Source organism: Balaenoptera acutorostrata, chromosome 19 (genome assembly GCF_949987535.1).
Source record: "Balaenoptera acutorostrata chromosome 19, mBalAcu1.1, whole genome shotgun sequence".
Lineage (NCBI taxonomy): Eukaryota > Metazoa > Chordata > Mammalia > Artiodactyla > Balaenopteridae > Balaenoptera > Balaenoptera acutorostrata.
In genome coordinates this window covers 27,804,442-27,826,119 of record NC_080082.1, presented here as the reverse complement: position 1 = coordinate 27,826,119, position 21,678 = coordinate 27,804,442, and the positions used below count along the sequence as shown (strand labels likewise).

General features: G+C 49.1%; 1 protein-coding gene and 1 pseudogene across 2 annotated transcripts; both read left to right on the top strand.

The window, feature by feature from the left end:
- Positions 1 to 268: 268 nt before the first annotated feature.
- Positions 269 to 20,730, top strand: USB1 (U6 snRNA biogenesis phosphodiesterase 1). 2 transcript variants are annotated; one of them, XM_007167519.2, is made up of 7 exons: positions 269 to 459; positions 1,319 to 1,485; positions 3,274 to 3,457; positions 14,418 to 14,471; positions 16,823 to 16,928; positions 18,490 to 18,573; positions 19,626 to 20,730. In XM_007167519.2, the coding sequence occupies exons 1-7, from the start codon at positions 362 to 364 to the stop codon at positions 19,728 to 19,730; spliced, it is 798 nt and encodes a 265-aa protein (XP_007167581.1). In that variant the 5' UTR covers positions 269 to 361; the 3' UTR covers positions 19,731 to 20,730. The 2 variants fall into 2 exon arrangements, with proteins under 2 accessions (XP_007167581.1, XP_057390882.1); XM_057534899.1 differs by lacking the exon at positions 18,490 to 18,573.
- LOC130705726 (tigger transposable element-derived protein 1-like) lies at positions 4,703 to 8,632 on the top strand (annotated as a pseudogene).
- Positions 20,731 to 21,678: the final 948 nt, after the last annotated feature.

Here is a 21,678-nt window from a genome sequence, read left to right as displayed (position 1 = left end):
CGATGAGTCTAGTGCGCTGACCTCTGACCCAGGGACCATCTGCTGCTGGGAGGTCCCGAGCTGCTGCAGACCGAGCAGCGGACAGAGAGGTCAGGGCCGAGAGCGATCTGTTTAATGGGCACACGGAGGATGGCGGTTCCGGGAGGCTCCAGGTAGCGGTCAAACCGCGGCGAGCCAGCAAGCAGCGTGGTCTGGGTGGGTAGCCTCTTTGCTCGAGTCCTGCCGGGCCCCGCCCCAGGCCCCGCCCCGAGGCGGTGCTAATCAGGGCCCCGCCCCCAGGAGAGCACTTCCGGCGCAGAGGAATTCCGGGTGTGGTTCGACTGCTGGCGGGCCGGCTGTGCCGTAGCGGAGGGGGTCCCCCATGAGTGCGGCGCCCCTGGTGGGATACAGCAGCAGCGGCTCCGAGGATGAGGCTGAGGCCGGGGCCCGGGTCCGGCCGGGGACTGGAGGCTGCAGTCGGTGAGGAGCGAGGACGACTTTCTGGGGAGGGTGCGGTTAGGCACCCGGACCGGACCCGAGCTTTGGGGTGGTTGGGGAGGGTGCCGGGCTGCTCGCGAGGGAAGGAAAAGGGGCACCGGGGGAAAGGAGGATCCGGAGGACAGCGCCCCGGAGTGCCCCCACCCGGCTAGGCCAAGGTTAGGAAGCAGGAAACGTGGGTTCGGGTCCAGCCTCCGCCGCTGGCCCACTCGTCTCCCAGCGCGCACCGCTGTACCACCCTAGGTCTGCTTCCTCATTTGGAGAGTGTTTTCCTTTATCCAGTAAATATTCATTGAGCACCTTCTCTGCGCCAGGCTCGGGACTGGGGACTCAGCAGTGAGCAAAACCATCCAAGTCTCCTACTTTGTGCAGCTTCAGTTCTTAATTGCCAAGCCTGGTGCATCCTGAGTGCTTTTCAAGCAGTCTCCCGGTTCATCTCACAATAGCCCTATCAGGTTGCAGTGCACTGTACAGATGAGGAAACTGAGGCCCACAGAGGGCACATGACTTGCCCAAGACCACGGAGCTAGCAAGTGTCACTCCAGCTGAGGCCTGTCCAGTTAGGGCATGTGACCTCTGAAGCACATATTGCCACTTGCCCCGTTGTTTTCCATGGGGACCACGTTCCCTGCTAAAGTCTGCTTCCACGAGCCGTTGGGAGACCCCAATGAGACAGTGTTGGGGAAAGAGCTTTGTGGTTATCTAGAAGCTGCTTACAGCACCTGGTGAGAAAAAGACACGCAGACTCACCTGGTACAAGGGGTTACAACTTTCATTGTGTGTACAGAGGTAGAGAATACTAAGAGGCTAAATGTGCTTGATTTCTTCTTTTCTCTTGCAGGGGCCAGAGCCCCCTTCCCAGCCAGAAGTTGCCAGTACCCGACAGTGTGCTGGACATGTTCCCAGGCGCCGAGGAGAGGCTTGCAGATGATAGCGCAAAACATGGGGGCCGGGTGCGCACCTTTCCCCACGAGCGGGGCAACTGGGCCACCCATGTCTATGTACCATGTGAGTAATGCGTGAGAGGCACTGACAGGTGCCCGTTATGGGAGGAAGCTGGCCCCAACCAGGAGGAAGAAGCCAGAAACCTCTGACACTGGTGGTGGGAAAGAGATTAACTCAACAGAGAGAGAACAAGTTTCAAGAACTAGGGAATTTTTCTGTTAACTTGGTTTCAGGTTTTCTGGTCTTTGTTTTTATATTGGGATATAGTTGATTAACAATGTTGTGATAGTTTCAGGTGTACAGCAAAGTGATTCAGTTATACATATACATGTATCTATTCTTTTTCAAATTCTTTTCCTATTTAGGTTGTTACATAATATTGAGCAGAGTTCCCTGTGCTGTACAGTTCAGATTTGAATTTGTTGCCTGAAATATTTTTTACTAACCCTGTGTATACTGTTCTCCCTGCTCATGAGGATGTGACCAAGGGAGGGTCTAGGGCAGAGTGTCAAGGCCATCCCAGACTGCAGCTGTAGCTGGTACTTTATTTCAAAGAGGGCTGTAGGTGTGCTGGCCTCCAGTCCCACCCCACCCTAGCCCTAATGAGTGAGTGGCAGGCAGAAAATGCCCAGGCTTCAGAGTCTGACCTCACTCCACTACCCACTACTCTGTGTGCCCTTTAGTAAGTTGCTAACTTCTCAGAGCCTCGGTTTCCTCATCTCTAAAATGGGGATAGTAGTAATACCTATCCTCTAGGACTTTTGTGAAGATTAAATCAGATAATCTCTGTCAAGGTCTTAGCACGATACACGGAGAACGTGGTGGCTCCTATTACATTGTGTTAGATCAGGTAAACTCTTGGAACCTCCATTTTCCCATCCACAGAATGAGAATGATTCTCTATACTGCCTACTCCACAGGGCACTTGAGCAAATCGAGTAACTTATTAGTTGTGAGCAGACTATTAACCATGCAGCTCTAGTCACATGTTTGGTTAAAAAAATGAATAATCTGTGGAAATACAGTGGTGGTCCTTGTTGCGTTCTTTGTCTTTATGAACAATTAGGAGCATTCTAAATGTCTATCAGGAGATTCTAAATGTCCAATAAATGTCTGATTAAAGAAATGAACTGTTTCTGATTATGGGTTACTGTGGAGCTGTAATCATGAGCTTGATTTAAGTAATGAGAGGAAGGCTGGCCAACATGTAGTGTTACATGGAGAAAGCCAATGGAATAACTGGTATGCCCTCATCTTTTTTAACAAATAAGATATATACGTTAGTACATGCACTGAGAAGAGGCTGGGGAAATAGGCATCACATTTGACAGCCTTTATCTCTAGGGCAGTATCTTGAAAGTGGGCTGTATGTGCCTGGGGAAGGGATCAAGATGATCCATTAGAGAGAAAAGTATTAAAACCTTTTTATGTATTTCTCTTTATCTCATCTTTTAAAATTTCTGTTGTTCCACGTGTACATTTTATAACACACATAATTTTGCAGTGTAGCACATGTTTGTAATTTATAAATAAATACACATTTATTGCGGGTATGTGTGCGAGCTTGTTTGACTAATGGCCTGTGGAATCACAGTAGTTTGGAGACCACTGCTGTAGGTCATAGGATATCAGGGGCCCCTACTTTCTCTGTCACATATTTCTTTTCTCACTTGAATTCTTTTCAAAGAGCATGTATGTGTTACTTCTATAGCCATAAATGCATATTAAAGTATTATTCAAAATACATAGACATAGGCTGCTCTCAAAAACCTTTCTCCGCCTTCTGGGCTTCATCCAGCCATGCCGCCCTGGCTAAGAGAATGGCCCACCCTCTCCACTCCTCCCCTCCAGATGAAACCAGGGAGGAGTTCCTGGACCTGCTTGACGTGCTGCTGCCCCACGCACAGACATACGTCCCCCGGCTGGTAAGGATGGAGGCCTTCCACCTCAGCCTGTCCCAGAGCGTGGTTCTGCGCCATCACTGGATCCTCCCCTTCGTGCAGGCTCTGAAAGACCGTGTGGCCTCCTTCCAGAGGTGAGTGCCCAGTGCTTCCCTCTGCCCCTCATCTCCTTCCCCTTCAAGGATCCTCTTCCTGTCCTGAGCTCTTGTGGGGATGGACCTGTGGGATGCATCACCCCTTCAAGCAGGCAAACCTAAAGGTTAGCACACCGAACATCTCCCAGAGCCGCCTGCTGTGCGCTTCCTCCCATGTGCCCTTGGGCGTGCCGCGTAAGCTCTGGAAGCCTCCGAGCCTTGCCTGTGTGCGGGTCAGGGGAGTGGTGGTGGCTGCCTCAGAGGGGACTTGTGAGAGTGAACGAGATCCGGGTGCCCTCAATGTGGCACTTGGCGAACGATCAGAGCTCACCCCCACTCTGGTTTTATCTGCCAGCCTAGGCTTTTTTTCCCTTGACTATTTCATACCTCTTCTTTCTACTAGAAATGCCTCTCCTTCTAGACTTGGCCAGATCAAAGTACTGCTCCTTCACTGAGGCTGTCCCAATTGGTATCTCCTCCAGAATTCCTCAGTCCCAGGGACCCTGCTGTCCTGTGCTCGTCTACACCCCAGTGCTCGTTTCACTCATCCTCATGTCCATATTCAGTCATCCCCATGTCCCATCTCCCGCTTGGAGCCCAAGTTCCTGCAGGCCAGGAATGTGGCTGCTCTCTGAATTACCCCACAGCTTTTTTACAGGTGCTTTGCTTACTATAGGCATCAGATGGATGTTTGTTGAATGACTGAGCAGGAGAGAGAGAGCCCAGGAATCCTCCTCTGGATCCTCTGAGTGTTGGTTCTAGTAGGAGCCTAAGAAGCCATCCAGGTGGTGGTTTTCTCCTCCTGGTCTTACCTGCAGAGTCCTTTCTTCTAATGAGGTGTCACACAGATCCCTGATGTGTAGCTGCGTAAGAGAGAGAAAAACAGAAGTCTTTTAGCCAAAGTCCCACCCTCGCAGTTCAGGAGGCCCGAGGTCCAGGAATTCCATAGAACTACTCTGCGCCATTGGAGGACTGCCCATTTCGTGTAGCCCCTACTCAGGGCCAGAGGAGGACGGGATTTGCTCCAATTCAGTCAGTTAGCCAGAGACTCAGGACTAAAACTCATCTCTCCACCTAATCCAGCCCCCATCCCTCTTTTTATTGAGTCATATGTATGTTAGTCAGGACCCTCTTGATCGCAGGTGCCAGAAATCCAACCAAAAGTGGCTTAAACAGGGGGAATTTATAGGCTGGTGTAACTAAAGTGTTTAGAGGTAGCACTGGCTTCATACATGGGACCGGGAGATGTCAGATGGCACCAAGTCCTTTCCCCTGCTGCATGAGAATGCTTCAGTTATCCTGCTTCTAGCTGTGTCCCTGGATAAAGGTGGAACGCCAGCTGTGTTCTCGGGCCACGTCACTTACGGTAAAAATGACTTATTAGCACGTCATGCCTGGGCTGGGAAGACTGTGAGTGAACTAAGCCCCTCCTGGGAAACCATGGCTTGGGCCTCCCTGCATGCAGTGGTTCTCTACCTGGGCAAGTCCCTTGCTGGGACCTCTGGAAACTTTGCGCAAGGGCTGTTACAAGAGATATTGCTCCCCGGGGTGGGTGGGGTGGGTGGATATAGCTTGTTCTCTTGCTCATTTAGGGAACAGCCCCTGGACCACTGGGTTGGCCCTCCCTGGTGCTGCCCTGCTGGTGCAGTGTTTCCTAGCCTGTGTCCTGAAGGAAGCTGGGCCGGGTGGCCTCTTCAGGTTTGACTGGTTGAGCCTAAGATGACCAAGAGTGGGTAGTGCACCTTTGATTCTATGGCTGTGACTGAGGGAATGCTATGCTCTGATTGTCCAGGCCTTTCAAGTACACACCCCTGGGTGGGGGCACGTTGACCACTCTACCAGCACAAAATGGGAGAGCAGTCCTCCTATATAATATCACCAGGAGAAAGGGCGTTGGTTGATGTATTAGTCAGGGTTCTCCAGAGAAACAGAATCAATAAGATGTATACAGATACACATAAGAGGAGATATGTTATAGGTATGGGCTTATGTGGTTATGGAGGCCAAGAAGTCCACTATCTGCCATCTGCAAGGAGAGAACCAGGAAAGCCGGTGGTGTAATTCAATTTGATTCCAAAGTCCTAAAAATTAGGGGGCTGATGGTGTAAGTCCTGGTGTGAGCCTGAAAGCCTGAGTACCAGCAGCGCCAGTGTTGGAGGGCAGGAGAAGATGGACGTCTCAGCTCAAGCAGAGAGGGGGAGTTTGTCCTTCCTCTGCCTTTTTGTTCTATTCATGCCCTCAACAGATTGGATGATGCCCACCCGCCCACATTGGGGAGGGCCGTTTGCTTTACTCAGTTCACCAATTCAAATGCTAATCTTTCCAGAAACACCCTCACAGGCAAACCCAAAGATGTTTTACCAACTATCTGGGCATCCCTTAGCCCAGTCAAGTTGACACATAAAATTAACCGTCTCAAGTCCACCCCTTATCAACTTGACACTTATATGCATCTTCTTAAATCATACTTAATCTCTAAATTAAGACCACAACAAGGTCATAATTCTGCCTAACATGATACAACATCCAGTGTACATCTGAAAATGCATTAATCCCTTCCCCAGAAGAGGAGGTAATCTTCTTGAGCAATACTTTTTACTCTTCTAAAAGCCCATAACTTGAATACTATGATGTAAAATTAACAATACTTGAATACTAGAATAAAGTCACTACATCTTAGGTTACATGATAAGGGAATAAGAGAAAAAAAACAAAGATATTTGCTCAACATATGTACAGGCAAACCTTGTTTTATCGTGCTTCACATATACTGCATTTTTTACAAACTGAAGGTTTGTGGCAACTGCATTGAGCAAATCTGTCAGTGCCATTTTTCCAACAACAGTTGCTCACTTCGTGTCTGTCACATTTTGGTAATTCTTGCAATATTTCAAGCTTTTTCATTATTGTTATATTTGTTGTAGTGATCTGTGATCAGTGATCTTTGATGTTACTATTGTAATTGTTTTGGGGCGCCAGGAGCCACGCCCATATAAGAGGGCAAACTTAATTGATAAATGTGTGTGTTCTGACTGCTCCACCAACCTACCATTCCCCCACATCTCTCTCCCTACCCTTGGGCCTCCCTATTCCCTGAGATACAACAATGTTGAAATTAATAACCCTACCGCGGCCACTAAGTGTTCGGGTGAAAGAAAGAGTCACACATCTCTCACTTTAAATCAAAAGACAAAAATGATTAAGCCTAGTGAGGAAAGGCATGTCAAAAGCAGAGGTAGGCTGAAAGCTGCTAGGTCTCTTGTCCCAGTTAGCCAGGTTGTGAATGCAAAGGAAAAGTTCTTGAACAAAATTGAAAGTGCTACTCCAGTAAACACAAGAATGATAAGAAAGCGTTTTGCTGGTTTGGGGAAAGTTTTAGTGGTCTGGATAGATGATCAAACCAGCCACAACATTCCCTTAGGGCAAAGCCTAATTCAGAGCAAGGCCCTAACCCTCTTCAGTTCTCTGAAGGCTGAGAGAAGTGAGGAAGCTACAGAAGAAAAGTTTGAAGCTAGCAGAGGTTGGTTCATGAAGTATAAGGAAAGAAGCCATTTCTGTAACATAAAAGTGTGAGGTGAAGCAGCAAGTGCTGATGTAGATGCTGCAGCAACTTATCCAGAAGATCTAGCTGAGATAATTCATGAAGGTGGCTACACTAAACAATTGATTTTCAATATATGAAACAGCCTTCTATTGGAAGAAGATGCCATCTAGGACTTTCATAGCCAGAGAGGAGTCAGTGTCTGGCTTCACAGCTTCAAAGGACAGGCTGACTCTCTCCTCAGGGGCTAATACAGCTGGTTACTTTAAATTGAAGCCAGTGGTCATTACCTATTTCAAAAATCCTAGGGCCCTTAAGAATTATGTTAGGTCTACTCTGTTTGTGCTCTATAAATGGAACAACAAAGCCTGGATGACAGCACATCTGTTGACAGCATAGTTTACTGACTATTTTAAGCCCACTGTTGAGACCTACTGCTTAGAAAAAAAGATTCTTTTCAAAATATTACTGCTCATTGACAATGCACCTGGTAACCCAAGAGCTCTGATGGAGATGTACAATGGGATCAATGTTGTTTTCATGCTGCTAACACAACATCAGTTCTGCAGCCCATGGATCAAGGAGTAATTTCAACTTTCAAGTCTTATTATTTATAAGTCTTATTATTTAAGAAATACATTTCATCAGGCTGTAGCTGCCATAGATAGTGATTCCTCTGATGGATCTGGGCAAAGTCATTTGAAAACCTTCTGGAAAGGATTCACCATTCTAGATGCCATTAAGAACATTTGTGATTCATGGGAAGAGGTCAAAATATCAACATACACAGAAGTTTGGAAGAAGTTGATTCCAACCCTTGTGGATGACTTTGAAGGGCTCAAGACTTCAGTGAAGGAAGTAACTGCAGATGTGATGGAAACAGCAAGAGAGCTAGAATTAGAAGTGAAGACTGAAGATGTGACTGAATTGCTGCCATCTCATGATAGAAGTTTAACGGATGAGGAGTTGCTTCTTATGGATGAGCAAAAGAGTGACTTCTTGAGATGCAATTTACTCCTGGTAAAGATGTTGTGAAGATTATTGAAATGACAACAAAAGATTTAGAATGTTCCATAAACTTAGTTGATAAAGCAGTGGCAGGGTTTGAGAGGATTGACTCCAATTTTGAAAGAAGTTCTGTGGGTAAAATGCTATCAAACAGCATTGCATTGCATGCTACAGAGAAATTATTCATAAAAGGAAGAATTGATCGATGCGGCAAACTTCATCGTTGGCCTTATTGTCGTCTCATTTTAAGTAATTGCCGGGGCTTCCCTGGTGGCGCAGTGGTTGAGAATCTGCCTGCCAATGCAGGGGACACGGGTTCGAGCCCTCGTCTGGGAGGATCCCACATGCCGCAGAGCAACTGGGCCCGTGAGCCACAATTACTGAGCCTGCGCGTCTGGAGCCTGTGCTCCGCAACAAGAGAGGCCGCGATGGTGAGAGGCCTGCGCACCGCGATGAGGAGTGGTCCCCACTTGCCGCAACTGGAGAGGGCCCTCGCACAGAGGCGAAGACTCAACACAGTCATGGATAAATAAATAAATAAATAAAAGAACGTGAATTTCTAAAAAAAAAAAAGAAAAAAGAAATTGCCATCACCACCCAGTCTTCAGCAACCACCGCCTTGATCAGTCAGCACCACCTACATCGAGGCAAGACCCTCCACCGGCAAAGAGATTATGACTCACTGATGATGGTTAGCATTTTTTAGCAATAAAGTATTTTAAAAATAAGGTATGTACATTGTTTCTTTAGACACAATGCCTTTGTTTAATAGACTACAGTGTAGTATAAACGTAACTTTTATATGCACTGGGAAGCCAGAAAATTGTATGACTCACTTTATCGTGGGGTTCTAGATCCAAACCCGCAATGTCCCTGAGGTGTCCTGTATATATACTCGCAGACGTATTCATAACAAAGTAAGGAGGAAATACTCATGACGATTTTAGTCCTCATTTTTGTAACTGGTCACATGGTCGTAGCTGATATTTACAACTACCTTCCACTACCTAGCTCTCTGTTCCCTTTGCCTTCAGCAAGCACCTCAGATGGTTGTGGTTCTTTACCTGGGGTAGTGACCCAAACCTTCATTCCTGAAGGGTCTGGGCCATTACTAATCCTGCCTGGATTAGGTTGTTGTAGTTTTCCATTGGCCTGAAATCAGTAGGCATGGTAATACTGAAAGATGCCCTAACAGATCTCCTGTATTCCAGATATCCTCTTCCATATCTCCATTGTGAAGTAGTAATCCAATTTCCCCTCGGTAGTCAGGATCAATGACCCCAGCCAACACTGTAACTCTTTTGTCTGTTGATTCAAAGGTACAGGAGCCCAGAGTGGCAAGGTGGCAAGTCTCAACTTCCAGTTCAGTGGAAGCACTATGTCTCCTGGTGGAAGCATTCCTCCCTTGGAACTAAGACCTGTGGGCTATCAGAGCATGAAGTTGTGGGAACAGGAAGCAAACATTTTGCTAATGCATCACTAGGGCAATGGTGAGTGGTACCACTCCCATTTCTACCCCTTGATTCCTGGCCCCGTGAATCCTGGCTACAAGAGAAACAGCACCATATGTGGCTGCTGATTCAGAGCAGATACAGATATTGTGGGTTCTGTTCCAGAATAAAATAGAGTGAATGACACGAAGTTTTTGGTTTCCCAATGCATATAAAAGTTATGTCTATAAAGTGTGCAATAGCATTATGTTTAAAAAAAAAAGGTACATACCTTATTTCAAAAATACTTTATCCTTCATCTCAAAGGGGATACCTCGATATGCCCCACACCATTGGACCTCTAGACATTTCACTGAGGTAGAAGGCCCTGCATTTTAGTTGGATTTATTTCCCACCCTCTGACACACAAATGTCTTAGCAATAAGTCTAGAGTAGTTGCCACTTCCTGCTCATTAGGTCCAGTCAACATAATTTCATCAGTGTACTGGAGCAGTGTGATATCTAGTGGAAGGGAAAGGTGAGCAAACCTTCTACAGTAAATTAGAACGTAGGGCTGGAGGATGCTGTAGCCCTGAGGTAGGACAGTGAAGGTGCATTGCTGGCCTGAAAGTAAACTGCTTCTGGTCCTTATGGACAGGGATGGAGGGAAGTGTATTTGCCAAATCAATAGCTGCAAACCAGGAACCAGGGGATGTGTTAATTTGCTCAAGTAATGAAACCACATCTGGAAGAGCAGCTGCAATTGGAGCCACCACCTCCAGTCATCAGTTTATGATCATCCACTGTCATCCTCCACGATCCATCTGTCTTCTGCACAGACAGAATGGGAGTTGAATGGAGACGTGGGAGTCACCACCCCTGCATCTCTCAAGTCCTTGATGGTGGCACTGACCTCTGCAGTCCCTCCAGGGATGCGGTATTGCTCTTCATTTACCATTTTTCTAGGTAGAGGCAGCCCTAATAGCTCGCACTTGGCCTTTCCCACCGTAATAGCCCTCACTCCACAGGTGAGAGAATCAGTGTGGGGATGGATTCTGCCTGATGCTGAGTATGTCTCTTCCAATTATACATTCTGGAACTGCAGAAATAACCACAGGATGGGTTTGGGGACCCACTGGGCCCACTGTGAGATGGACTTGAGCTACGACTCCATTGATCACCTGACCTCCATTAACCCCTACTCCGAGTGATGAGCCACAGTGACATTTTTGGTCTCCAGGAATTCGTGTCATTTCAGAGCCAATGTCCAGTAGTTCCCGAAAGGCTGGTTATTTCCTTTTCCCCAGTGCGCAGTTACCCTGGTAAAATGGCATAGGTCCCTTTGGGGAAGGCTGGGAGAAAGATCAACAGTATAAATTTGTAGTAGTGTACCAGGGTCCTTCCTCAAGGGGACCCGGCCTCCCCTTCATTCAAGCGGCTCTGGGTCTGTGAACTGGCTCCATTCTGGGAATTGAGGGGCCGTGACTCTGCCTTTATGATTCAAGTTAGACTTTGGCTCACTTGGCCTAGAACTTTTCTGCTTATTCAGATGAAGGAAGAATTTAGTAGGCTTCCTATCTATATCACTTCTAGAAACAGCCAACGCCCTATGTCTGCACAAGTCAGACTATTCTGATTGCTGCTTCGACTCCGCTGTCCTTTACGGTAACTACGCCCACCTTGCGGGCCAGGTATTTCCAGTTCACTCACTGTGGGCCACCTTTTGGTCCGTGTTTCAGCCATCTAACCAAACAGACCCCTTTCCAACTCCCAGAGTTGCAGCATTACATGCCGAATCTCCGCTTAGCAAGCCCATATCCATAAATTCAGCCTGATCCCACTTTTGATCCTTCCGTCATTACCCCACACCTTTTTTTTTTTTTTTTTAATATTCACTTATTTTTATTTTTGGCTGTGTCGGGTCTTAGTCGCGGCATGCAGGATCTTTCATTGTGGCGCACGGGCTTCTCTCTAGTTGTGGCGTGCAGGTTCAGTAGCCCTGCAGCATGTGGGATCCTAGTTTCCCGACCAGGGATTGAACCTGCATCCCCTGCATTGGAAGGCGGATTCTTAACCACTGGACCACCAGGAAAGTCCCACCCCACACCTTTAATATCCATTCCCACACACGTTCCTTGGATTTCTGCTTGTATATATTAGGAAACTCAAATAGTTCTGGAGCGTAGCACATCTCCTCGTGGGCCACACATCGTACCTCACCTTTAGGGGGTCTGCTGGGACTTGAGTCTAGTTATAGGTCTAGAAGCAAAGAGGGGTGTTGGAGGTGGGTCCTGAGGGGACTCAGCATTTTCTTGGCATCTGCCTCAGGGGAGGCCATTACCATTTCCTCAGGCAATGCAGGGTTAATCCCCTCAGATAGAGGTGGGAAGGTCCATAACACCAGTGGGGGGAGGACCCTTCCACTGCGTCCAAGAAGACTCATCAGAATTTAAGGGCCCGGGCTTCCCTGGTGGTGCAGTGGTTAAGAATCCGCCTGCCAATGCAGGGGACACGGGTTCGAGCCCTGGTCCAGGAAGATCCCACATGCCACAGAGCAACTAAGCCCGTGTGCCACAACTACTGAGCCTGTGCTCTAGAGCCCACGAGCCACAACTGCTGAGCCCGCGAGCCACAACTACTGAGCCCGCGAGCCACAACTACTGAAGCCCGCGCACCTAGAGCCCATGCTCCGCAACAGGAGAGGCCACCGCAATGAGAAGCCCGCGCACCGCAAGGAAGAGTAGCCCCCGCTCGCTGCAACGAAGACCCAACACAGCCAAAAATAAAATAAATAAGTTAAAAAAAAAAAAAAGAATTTAAGGGCTCAATACGCCCAGCTTCATCAGAGTTTCCCACAAGTCCCCATGCTTTCCCAATCAGTGCCCTCACTTTAACTGTAAAATCCTGCTTGTTCGAGGAGTTCAACTTGTGTTATAATTCAGCAAATGGCAGGATAAGGTTCCGGGTTTGATTTTCAGCAATTTCAGCCCTGCAGCTACAGGGAATCAAGGTCTCCTTTAGGGCACACCGAGAAGCTCTTAGGTCCTTTATGCCTGAGTTGGGAATTCAATACCCTGAGCTCATCTTTTTATTTTACCACTTTGTCCAGCAACATTAGGAGCAACCAACAAACATCATTATATTCCTTAGTTTTCCAAAAATGTTCGCAAGTATCATATAGGGTCACTTAGCTCCTTGCTTCTAATAAATGGCTGATGAGGGGTATCAAGGAAGACATTTTCACATCTCTATAAACAGTTCGTGCGTGGACTCTCAGTGCTCTCTTTACTACTGGAGATAGAGTCTTTGAATCTAATCAGATTAGAAAGCGAATTCCAGGAACCCCAGAACCAATTCAGAAAACTCATCCTTAAAATTCTGTTCCTCTAGAACCATTCTCAGTGCCAAAATCTGTATTAGGGTTCCCCAGAAAAACAGAACCAATAGGATAGAGAGAGAAATAGAGATATGAGGAAATGCATTGTAGGAATTGGTTCACGCAGTTATGAAGGTCAGGTCCCAAATCTGCCAACAGCAGGCTGGGGAACCAGGAAAGCCAGTGGTGTCATTCAGCATGAGTCCAAAGGCCTGAGCACCAGGGAGGGGTGGGGGCACTGGTGGCATAATGACTGATATGAGCCTGAAAGCCTAAGAACCAAGGACCCCAACGTCCAAGGGCAGGAGAAGCTGGAAGTCTCCGTTCCAGCAGAGAGAGCATGCATTTGCCCTTCCTCTGCCTTTTTGTTCTATTCTGAAAAGTTGGATGATGCCCACCCACACTGGAGAGGGCAGTTTGCTCTACTCAGTTCACCAATTCAAATGCTAATCTTTCTGGAAACACCCTCACAGACACCCCAGAAATAATGTTTTACCAGCTATCTGGGCAACCCTTAGTCCAGTCAAGTCAATGCATAAAATTACCCTTTATAGTTGGGTGTAAACACCCCATGTCCACTCCAGGACATTCGGCAGGTGCTCTACACTTAACCAAGCTCCTGCTGGTTCTATCACCCCTTACATTTTCCCCAGAAGGGATGCACTAGGAGGCTGAAGGCTGACAGGAAAGCCAAAAGTGAACTGACTTCGTGCCCTTGGACAGGTTGTAAGATTCTAACCGGCAAGCTGGGTTGTTGTGTTCCCTCAGATGAGGGTGAGAGCTTGGCCTGGAGCCTGTAAAATGAGTGTTTCCTGTAATGGCATTTGCCAAGTTGGTCCAGGAAGGGCAGGAAGCCAGTTTGTCCCTCTGAGATCACCTAGTGCCCCAGAGAACACAGGCGGAACCAGCCAGAGTCAGAGCACTTACCTGGCTGAACTTGATGGTCCCCGTGTAACTCATCTGAGAGGTGGGTGACTGGGTATTTCTGCCCCGATCTCACTCCAACAGAGACCCCTCACTAAAGCATCAGGTGACAGCAAGGGCTCTGGAATCAGGCAGATTGAAGTTCAAACTGTGACTCACCAAATTCAGCCTCACCAAGCTTCAGTTTCTGTGTCTGTAAAATGGGTGCCATTATAGCACCTGCCTCACAGAGTTGTATGAGGATCCCCAAGCTCAGCCCAGGCACACGGAAATGTTCTTGTTGTTGCTTAGACTGGATCAGAATTGTCTTTTGTTAACCTGCAAAGAAAAAAACTGGCTCTTAAGTGATCTACTATCACCGACCTGATGACTTTCTCAGTTCCCATCAGTAAAGCTGAGGTAGTCTCAAATCGCTTATTGGAATCAACTGCTCTTAATAAAGTAAAATTTTTGCTAGCATCTGCGTGAAGCTATGTGTTACCTGGACTGGGTGATTATTTAAGGTCTTGCCCAGCTCTAATATTTTAGGGTTCAGCTTACCACCTGTATAATAGGGTGACAATACTAAATGTGAAATGAGTTAACTGTATTTTCAAAGTGATGTTTTTTAATAGACACTATTTTCTCTGATTTTTTTCCTTATTATTCTTCCTGAAATGTGGTCCTTCTCCTAAATTTCAGATTCTGCTTTACTGCCGACCGGGTAAAGATTTACACCAATCAAGAGAAGACCAGGTGGGTCTCCCCACTCTGCCCCCAGTTGTTTCCAGAAGAGGATTCTTTGGAGTAAAGACTTGAGGGGGCCTTGTCTCTCTCAGTTTTTTGTGTGTTTGTGTTTTAACCGGCCCTATGACTACAAAGGCAGCTGTTCCCAAATCTGAACCTTTCACTACGAAAAATAACTCAGGGAGCATGGGAGGAGGAGCAGAGGTAGAGAACAACACCTTGGTTTAGTGGGAAAAGCCTGAGACTCAAAGAAAACCTGGGTGCCTGCCCAGCTCTGTCTGCAATTTAACGTTGAGCTCATACCTTCAACCTCTGTGACCTGCCATTTCCAAGCTGTCACATCATCCATCACATCCTGTCACATTTCCAAGCATCCATCATTGGGCAGTTGTGAAGCTCAGATGAACCAAACAAGTTTTATAAAAGCATTCAAGGATGAGATGAACATAAGAAGAAACTCTTGTTATCGAGGCTTCAAAGCAAGCCTCCCTGTCAGATCCACTCACCGGATCTGAGCTGCCTTCTGCTCTCAGCACCTCTGAGAAGAGGACTCATTCGCTCATTCATTCGCTCATTCACTCTATGCTGCACAAATTTGCTAAACACCACCTGGCGCCAGGCACTTGCTGAACGTTACAGATCAGTAGTGAAAAGGTCGGCATAGTCCCTGCTCTGTGGGCTCTCACATTCTGCAGGGGAGACAGACAATAAACAAGGAAATGAGATCGTTAACAACTATCGCGTGAAACGACAGTCTGGAGCAAGTGGCCAAGGAGGGCGCTAGCAAGGTGGCATTTGCTGGCGACATGAGGACAAGAAGGAATCAGCCTTGGGAAGAGCTGCCCCAAGAGCCTCCAAGCAGAGGACACAGCCAAGGAGGTGACTCTGAGGAGGAAAGAGCCTGGCATGTTGGAGGAGGCCAGTGAAGTAGAACTTGGGGAGCACGTGGGAGAGTGTGAGGAGATGAGTCAGGCAGGGTTAACTCCTGCAGGGCCTTCAAGGTCAAGGTCAGGAGTTTGGATTTTCAGTGTCACAGAAGCCGTTGGAGGGATCTAAGCAGAGATGTGATCCAATTTACGTTTGTAAACATCAGTCCGGCCCTATCGTGTCTGTGTCTGTGGCTCCTGAGTGGAGAAAAGATACAAAAGAGCGAGGTTGGATGCAGGGAGAGCAGACAGGAGACAGGTGAGGCGCCAGTGGTAGCCTGGCTTAGGGCGATGGCAGTGGAAGAGCCAAGAAGCAGACACATTCCCGATATACTGGAGGTAGAATCAACTGGAATTACCAGTGGGTTGGGTCTGTGCACAGTAAGGGGAAGAATCAAAGTAGATTCCTGGGTTTGAGGTTTGAACAGCTAGGTAAATATAGATAAATGGCCCCATTGTCCGTGATGGGAAACACCTGTGGGAGGAAGATCAGAAGTTCTGCTTTGTACCTGGTGGATTTTGCCGCCTATGAGACCCCCGGGTGGAAGAGTCGCATACACAATTGGGTATACAGGAGAGGTGCTAGCCGGAGATAGAAATGTGGGAGCCATCGGGCTGTGTGATACTGAAAGCAGGGCTGGGTGAGATCAGCCTGCTGGGGAGGGCAGGCGGAGCCGGCTCTGCAGCCCCTGACCATTTAGAGGCTGGAAAGAAGAGAGGGCGGCAGAGGAGACTGAACAGGAGGCCAGAGGTGGGGTCACACCAGGACGGTGTGATGGGTGGTCTCTTGGAAGCCAAGAGAAAAAAGGGCTTCAGGGAGGGAGGAGTCAGCTGTGTCAGATCCTGCAGAGCGGCCAAGGTGAGGACAGAGAAGTATCCAAGTTCAGGAACACAGAGGTGGTTGGCAGCTTTGACGGGAGCGGTTCCTGGCCGAGTGGACTGAAGATGGGCGGGGAGGCGTGAGAGACAGCTGAGGGAGACAAATCATTGGAACGCAAGTTTTGGAACGCAAGTTTTACCGGGAATGGGATGGGGGCTGGCCGAGGGTGTGGGTTCAAGAGAGGGGTTTTAGAGATGAGAGGGTGCGGACGGGAGGGAGCCGGTGCCAGAGAGGGAAGCCCTGGAGAAAGAGTCCGACAGGGGAGCGATGCTGGCGAGCCTGGGCGCCGCAGCCTGGGGGTCCGTAGACTTGGCAGCGGCGGATGAAGACGGCCCTGCTAGGGTTCTTAGACCCTGGGGAAGGAGGGGAAATGTGCGATTAGAGACGGGGAAGGATGGAGAGCCAGCTCGGAGAGCGGGGAAGCAAACTGAACTCACAGCCCAGACCTCCCTCCCGGCCTTCCTCTGTCGCATCCTCTGCCCCCTCGCGGATGGTTTCTGTTCTCAGAGGCTACGTCTCATGCCCGTGTGGTCTCCACCTCTGTCTCCCCCCAGGACCTTTGTTGGACTCGAGGTCACCTCGGGACACACCCAGTTCCTGGACCTGGTTTCCGAGGTGGACAGGGTCATGGAGGAGTTTGACCTCACCACTTTCTACCAGGTAATCAGCAGCGTCTTTTTCTCTCCACTGACCCATCTCTAATAGGAATAAAATCAGCCTTAAAGAAACCCTTGTTAGAGGCAAACCGAAGAGCCCTCCAGAACTTGCCCGTGGGAAGTGTCCATTCGGCCAGCCCTCAGAGGACACACAACCCTGGGGAGTTGAGGGTCTGAGGTGTAGTCGGATGCAGCCCAGCGGAAGTCCAACATTTCTTACAAATCTTCTGTTATCTCTTCAATATGCATGAGATCTATGTCTTCTACTCTATAATGTATCCATGTTTATTTTTATATTTTTTAGGAAGTAGTTTTCCCCAATACTTTTTAGTCACGTTGACACTCCAGGTAGAGTTGCAGCTTCGCATACCTTCCTGTGCCTTGCCCCGTGCCCTCCAGGGGAACTTGAACTCCAAGTCGAATATCAAGGCTTTAAAGGGCCAGTAATTTTGCTTGATATATTCTTTTAAAATCATGCTGAGAGATATAAGGATGAATTTGATTGGAGATAATTTATAGTTTTATAATTTTAGACATTTTGGTTTTTGTTCATCTTAAAAAGTATGTCATCTCTTGAAATGTTTTTGATCAGAAAACATTAAATCTGGGACATGTGTTCTCTTCCACATCCCAGAGGTAATGATTCTCTATGATATGTAAAGGAGAGCCTCTGAGAACAGGACTGTCTTAGCTCAGGCTGCCATAACCAGATACCATAGACTGGATGACTTACACAATAGAAATTTACTTTCTCGGGCTTCCCTGGTGGTGCAGTGGTTAAGAACCCACCTGCCAATGCAGGGGACACGGGTTCAAGCCCTGGTCCGGTAAGATCCCACATGCCACGGAGCAACAAAGCCCGAGCACCACAACCACTGAAGCCCACGCACTTAGAGCCTGTGCTCCGCAACAAGAGAAGCCACCGTGATGAGAAGCCCGCACACTGCAACGAAGAGTAGCACCCGCTCGCCGCAACTAGAGAAAGCCCACGCACAGCAACAAAGACCCAATGCAACCAAAAATAATTAATTAATTAATTTTAAAAAGAGAAAAGAAAAAAAAAGGAATTTACTTTCTCACAGTTCTGGAGGCTAGACGTCCAAAACCAAGGTGCCATCACGGTCAGTTTCTGTTGAGGCCTCTCTTCCTGGCTTGTAGATGGCCATCTTCTCACTGTGTCCTCACGTGATGGAAAGAGAGAGGAAGCAGCTCTCTGCCGTCTCTTATATGGGCACTAATCCCATCATGAGGGCCCCACCTTTAGGACCTCATCTAAACCTAATTACCTCCCAAAGGCCCCTTCTCCAAATACCATCACACTGGGGGGTTAAGGCTTCAATATATGAATTTGGGCGACACAGTTCAGTCCATAGCAGGGACCAACCCACGGCTATTTTATCTGTCTGTGGAGGGTGCTTGGGATCAACACTGAGGATCTAGTATCCCATGAATCAGGTCAGGGATGCAGCAGGGATACCGTGACAACTCTGTCACAGAGCTGCTGTGATGTCTGAGCCTACCATGACATCCAGGTGACCGCCTGTCTCCCCGCCATTCCTCTGCAGGACCCCTCCTTCCACATCAGTCTGGCCTGGTGCGTGGGTGATGCACGTCTCCAGCTGGAAGGGCAGTGCCTGCGGGAACTACAGGTGAATTCCCAGGGCAGGAGCATGGAAGGTGCTGAACTCCAGAAGCTGGAGGGTGGGGGGGAGCTGACAGGCGCTGAGGATTAGGCGTGCAAACCTGAATCCTGGCATAGGAAATACCTGGTATAGCCGGAGACCCCAGCACCTTACCCTGCTCCTCACAGTGCGGTCCCAGACCACCTGGGAACTTATTAGCAACACTCACTCCCAAGCCCCAATCCAGATCTAAGAAATCAGAATTTAACAAGATCTCTAGGGATTTGTGTGCATGTTAAAATTTGAGAAGCCCTGCCCTAGAACACTAATCTGAGAGGATGCTGCGGGCCTCCCCTGAAGTCCTAGACCCTCACCCAGAGGTCAAAGGCTCAGGTGCTCCCAGGGGCCTGGCAGGTGCTGGAAATGAGTGAAACACATCAGGTCTAAAGAACGTCCACCCTCACAGCCTTTCTCGTATTGTGATAAGTAGGGGATATCTTTCACTTTCCCGTCAGTGCCCTCAGAGGAGCCGGTACTCACCCCTGGTGCAGGCAGTTGCCATGCAGGAATGTGGACCTCGTGTTGCAAGCACTTCTGTTTTTCAAGAGAAGCGAGAAATCTTATTTTTGTGGGTAATCCCTCTATTTTCAAATGTTGGCAACCAATGTATTTTTTAAGAAAACATTTTGCGAGCCAAACAACACATGTGCAGACGGGACACAGCCCGTGGGCCATCACCAAGTAGCCACATCTGCTCTTGGTCTAATCATTCTGGAGGCAGCAAGGAGCTCCGGTCTCGGGCTCCAGTAGACCCAGGTCCCAAGCCTGGTTTTATTGGATTCTGTGGTCCAGGGCTCTGAGCATCCATTTCCTTATCTGCAAAGTTGGGATGACAGGACTAGCCTCACAAGACTGCAGAGCTGATTAGACAAGGTAACCTGGAGAGCCTGGCGCCTGCGTGGCCCTCAGCCTGCCCTGAGCAGGCCTAACCTCTGAAGGATTTCAGTAGGCTGGCTTTGTTTGCAGTGCCCTCTGGGTCCCTGATTCCCCTTAATGTGACGGTGCTCTCCTGGTTTAAGGAAATCGTGGGTGAGTTTGAAGACTCCGAGATGTTGCTGCGTGCGCACGCCGAGCAGATCCGCTGCAAGTCTGGGAACAAATTCTTCTCGATGCCTCTGAAGTGAGCACCAGAGGCCCTTGTTGTCTTGGGCCCCTCCCTCTGCAGCCAGGCAGAGATGGAGGAACCCACTCGGACTGATGGGGATGCTGCCAGCCCCGCCACTGGGAGGCCCGGCCAAAGGTGCAGTCGCTCCTGGTCCTCCCCGGGAGCTGGTTCTCTTTTGGCCCTTTTGGGTTGCAGGTTGGGTGCTGCTGCGTTGCGATCATTCCCAGAAATCACCAGTAGAGGGCAGCCAGGGCTTCCTAGTTCTAGGTCTGTGGTGGTTATGCCAAAAACAAGACACAACAAAAGATGGGGGGTCACCTGGTGAGCCCACCCAGACTCAGCCTGAATCCCCACTGTAGTCCCTCCAACAAATGGCCGCTTCCCCACAGCCCCGTGAGCTGTCTGCATTTTGATGCCATTGGCCCCAGACGAGGAGTTTTGTAAGCCATCATGCCCTGGCTCATCTCTGCTCAAGCCTGACACAGCGTGCTTCCACGGGCCTGTCATCCTCCCTCCTTGACACGGTGTCGCTTTTATTTGTTTTTAGTCTCACCCCCTCCTATGCCAGCGGAGGCCATTTCAGGGCCAAGGCCCAGGGTGCTAATTTGTGGTTTAGCATCAGTTTTCTCCATTCCTTCCTCCCACTCACCCCCAGCCAGGTGCCTGGGGAGACTTGAGCAGATGTTTCATCTTGGCCTGACTGGTGGCTTTAAGCCAGGCCTCCAACGCTCTGTGACCTCTGGCTTCCCGTCAGCTTCCCAAAGAAGCAGAGAGGAGCCTTCACCAGGCAGAGTTCTCTTTCTGCTGCCTCCCGCTGCCTGCTGTGGCCTGCGGGCATCCCCAGGGGACGCCAAGGAAAGGCCAGGGGCTGCACAGGGGTTTTTGTTTTTCTTCGAGCCCTCACGGGAGCAAAGGACCAGTCCTCTCCAGTTGTCATCTGATTTCTAGTGATGGAGGAAGAGACACTTTGATGTTTTAGTTTTAAATTAGGTTCAGCAAATAAAAATTGCAATTCTTATTTTGGATTTTGTTTTGGACCACTTCTCTTCAACTAGGTGCAAAGATGACTTTCCTCTGCCCCCACCTTCCCCAGCCTGCTTCACAGTTTGGCGGTACTCTCGGCAGTCTCTGTTACAATGTCTAAGGTGGCCGGGAGAGGCCTTAACGATGCCTCAGTACCGGGTGGGGTCACCCGTCCTGCCAGGCCTGCTGGCCAGAGGGTCGCACACACCGCACCTAGACCAGGGCGTAAGCACAGACATTTAGACGCGATCCTGCTATGACACTTCTGAGTCCTTTCTAGGACCCTCTCAGCTGTTCCTCCCAAGAACCCCCTGAAAAGTAAACTGGGTTGGAATGATTATTCTGCTTTTCCAGAAAACGTGGTTCCATGACTTGCCTTGGGTCACATGAGGAATCAGGTAAGGCCCTAACCTCAATGCTGCCCTTTGCAGCCTGCCAGGCCTGCTCTCCCCTACTCCACCCCGGGCCCCCAAGGGAAAGATGTGGGGAAAGGGGGCCTGTGGCTCTGGCCCCCACTCTGCCCCCCGAACGTCTGTGCTTCCTGAGGCCAGCTCCCAATCGCCATGCTGAAAGACCCAGGAAATCACATTCTGTGCCTTCTTCCCCAAGCCCTGTGCATTGAGCTGCTGACTCAACTAGGACTGGCCAGTCAGTTCTTCTGGCTTTTGAGGTCACGCGGGCTGGAGGGGGAGAAGCCGGCCATCCTTCCTGGCAAACCTCCTGTGCAGCCAGCACTTACTGACACCTGCCCTGTGCCAGTCCCTGACCTGGGCAGTTGGGTGAATCAGACTCCTCCGGCCCTCTGGATACTCGCAATGATGCGGGGGGATGGTGGCAGCAGACAGGGTGCAGAGAAGAATCCCCATCCCCAAACTTCGCACTTCTCAGACTGGGAGATACAAGCAAAGCCACCCAATTTCCTACAGGTTCCAACCTCAGGATGG

What these genes read in the sequence shown, in the direction of transcription:
- USB1 (XM_007167519.2), top strand. Translation starts at nt 362, where the DNA reads ATGAGTGCGGCGCCCCTGGTGGGATACAGCAGCAGCGGCTCCGAGGAT. An exon ending in CGTGTGGCCTCCTTCCAGAG is followed by an intron (nt 3,458 to 14,417) that starts GTGAGTGCCCAG and finishes CCTAAATTTCAG; the next exon opens with ATTCTGCTTTACTGCCGACC. An exon ending in ACCAATCAAGAGAAGACCAG is followed by an intron (nt 14,472 to 16,822) that starts GTGGGTCTCCCC and finishes GTCTCCCCCCAG; the next exon opens with GACCTTTGTTGGACTCGAGG.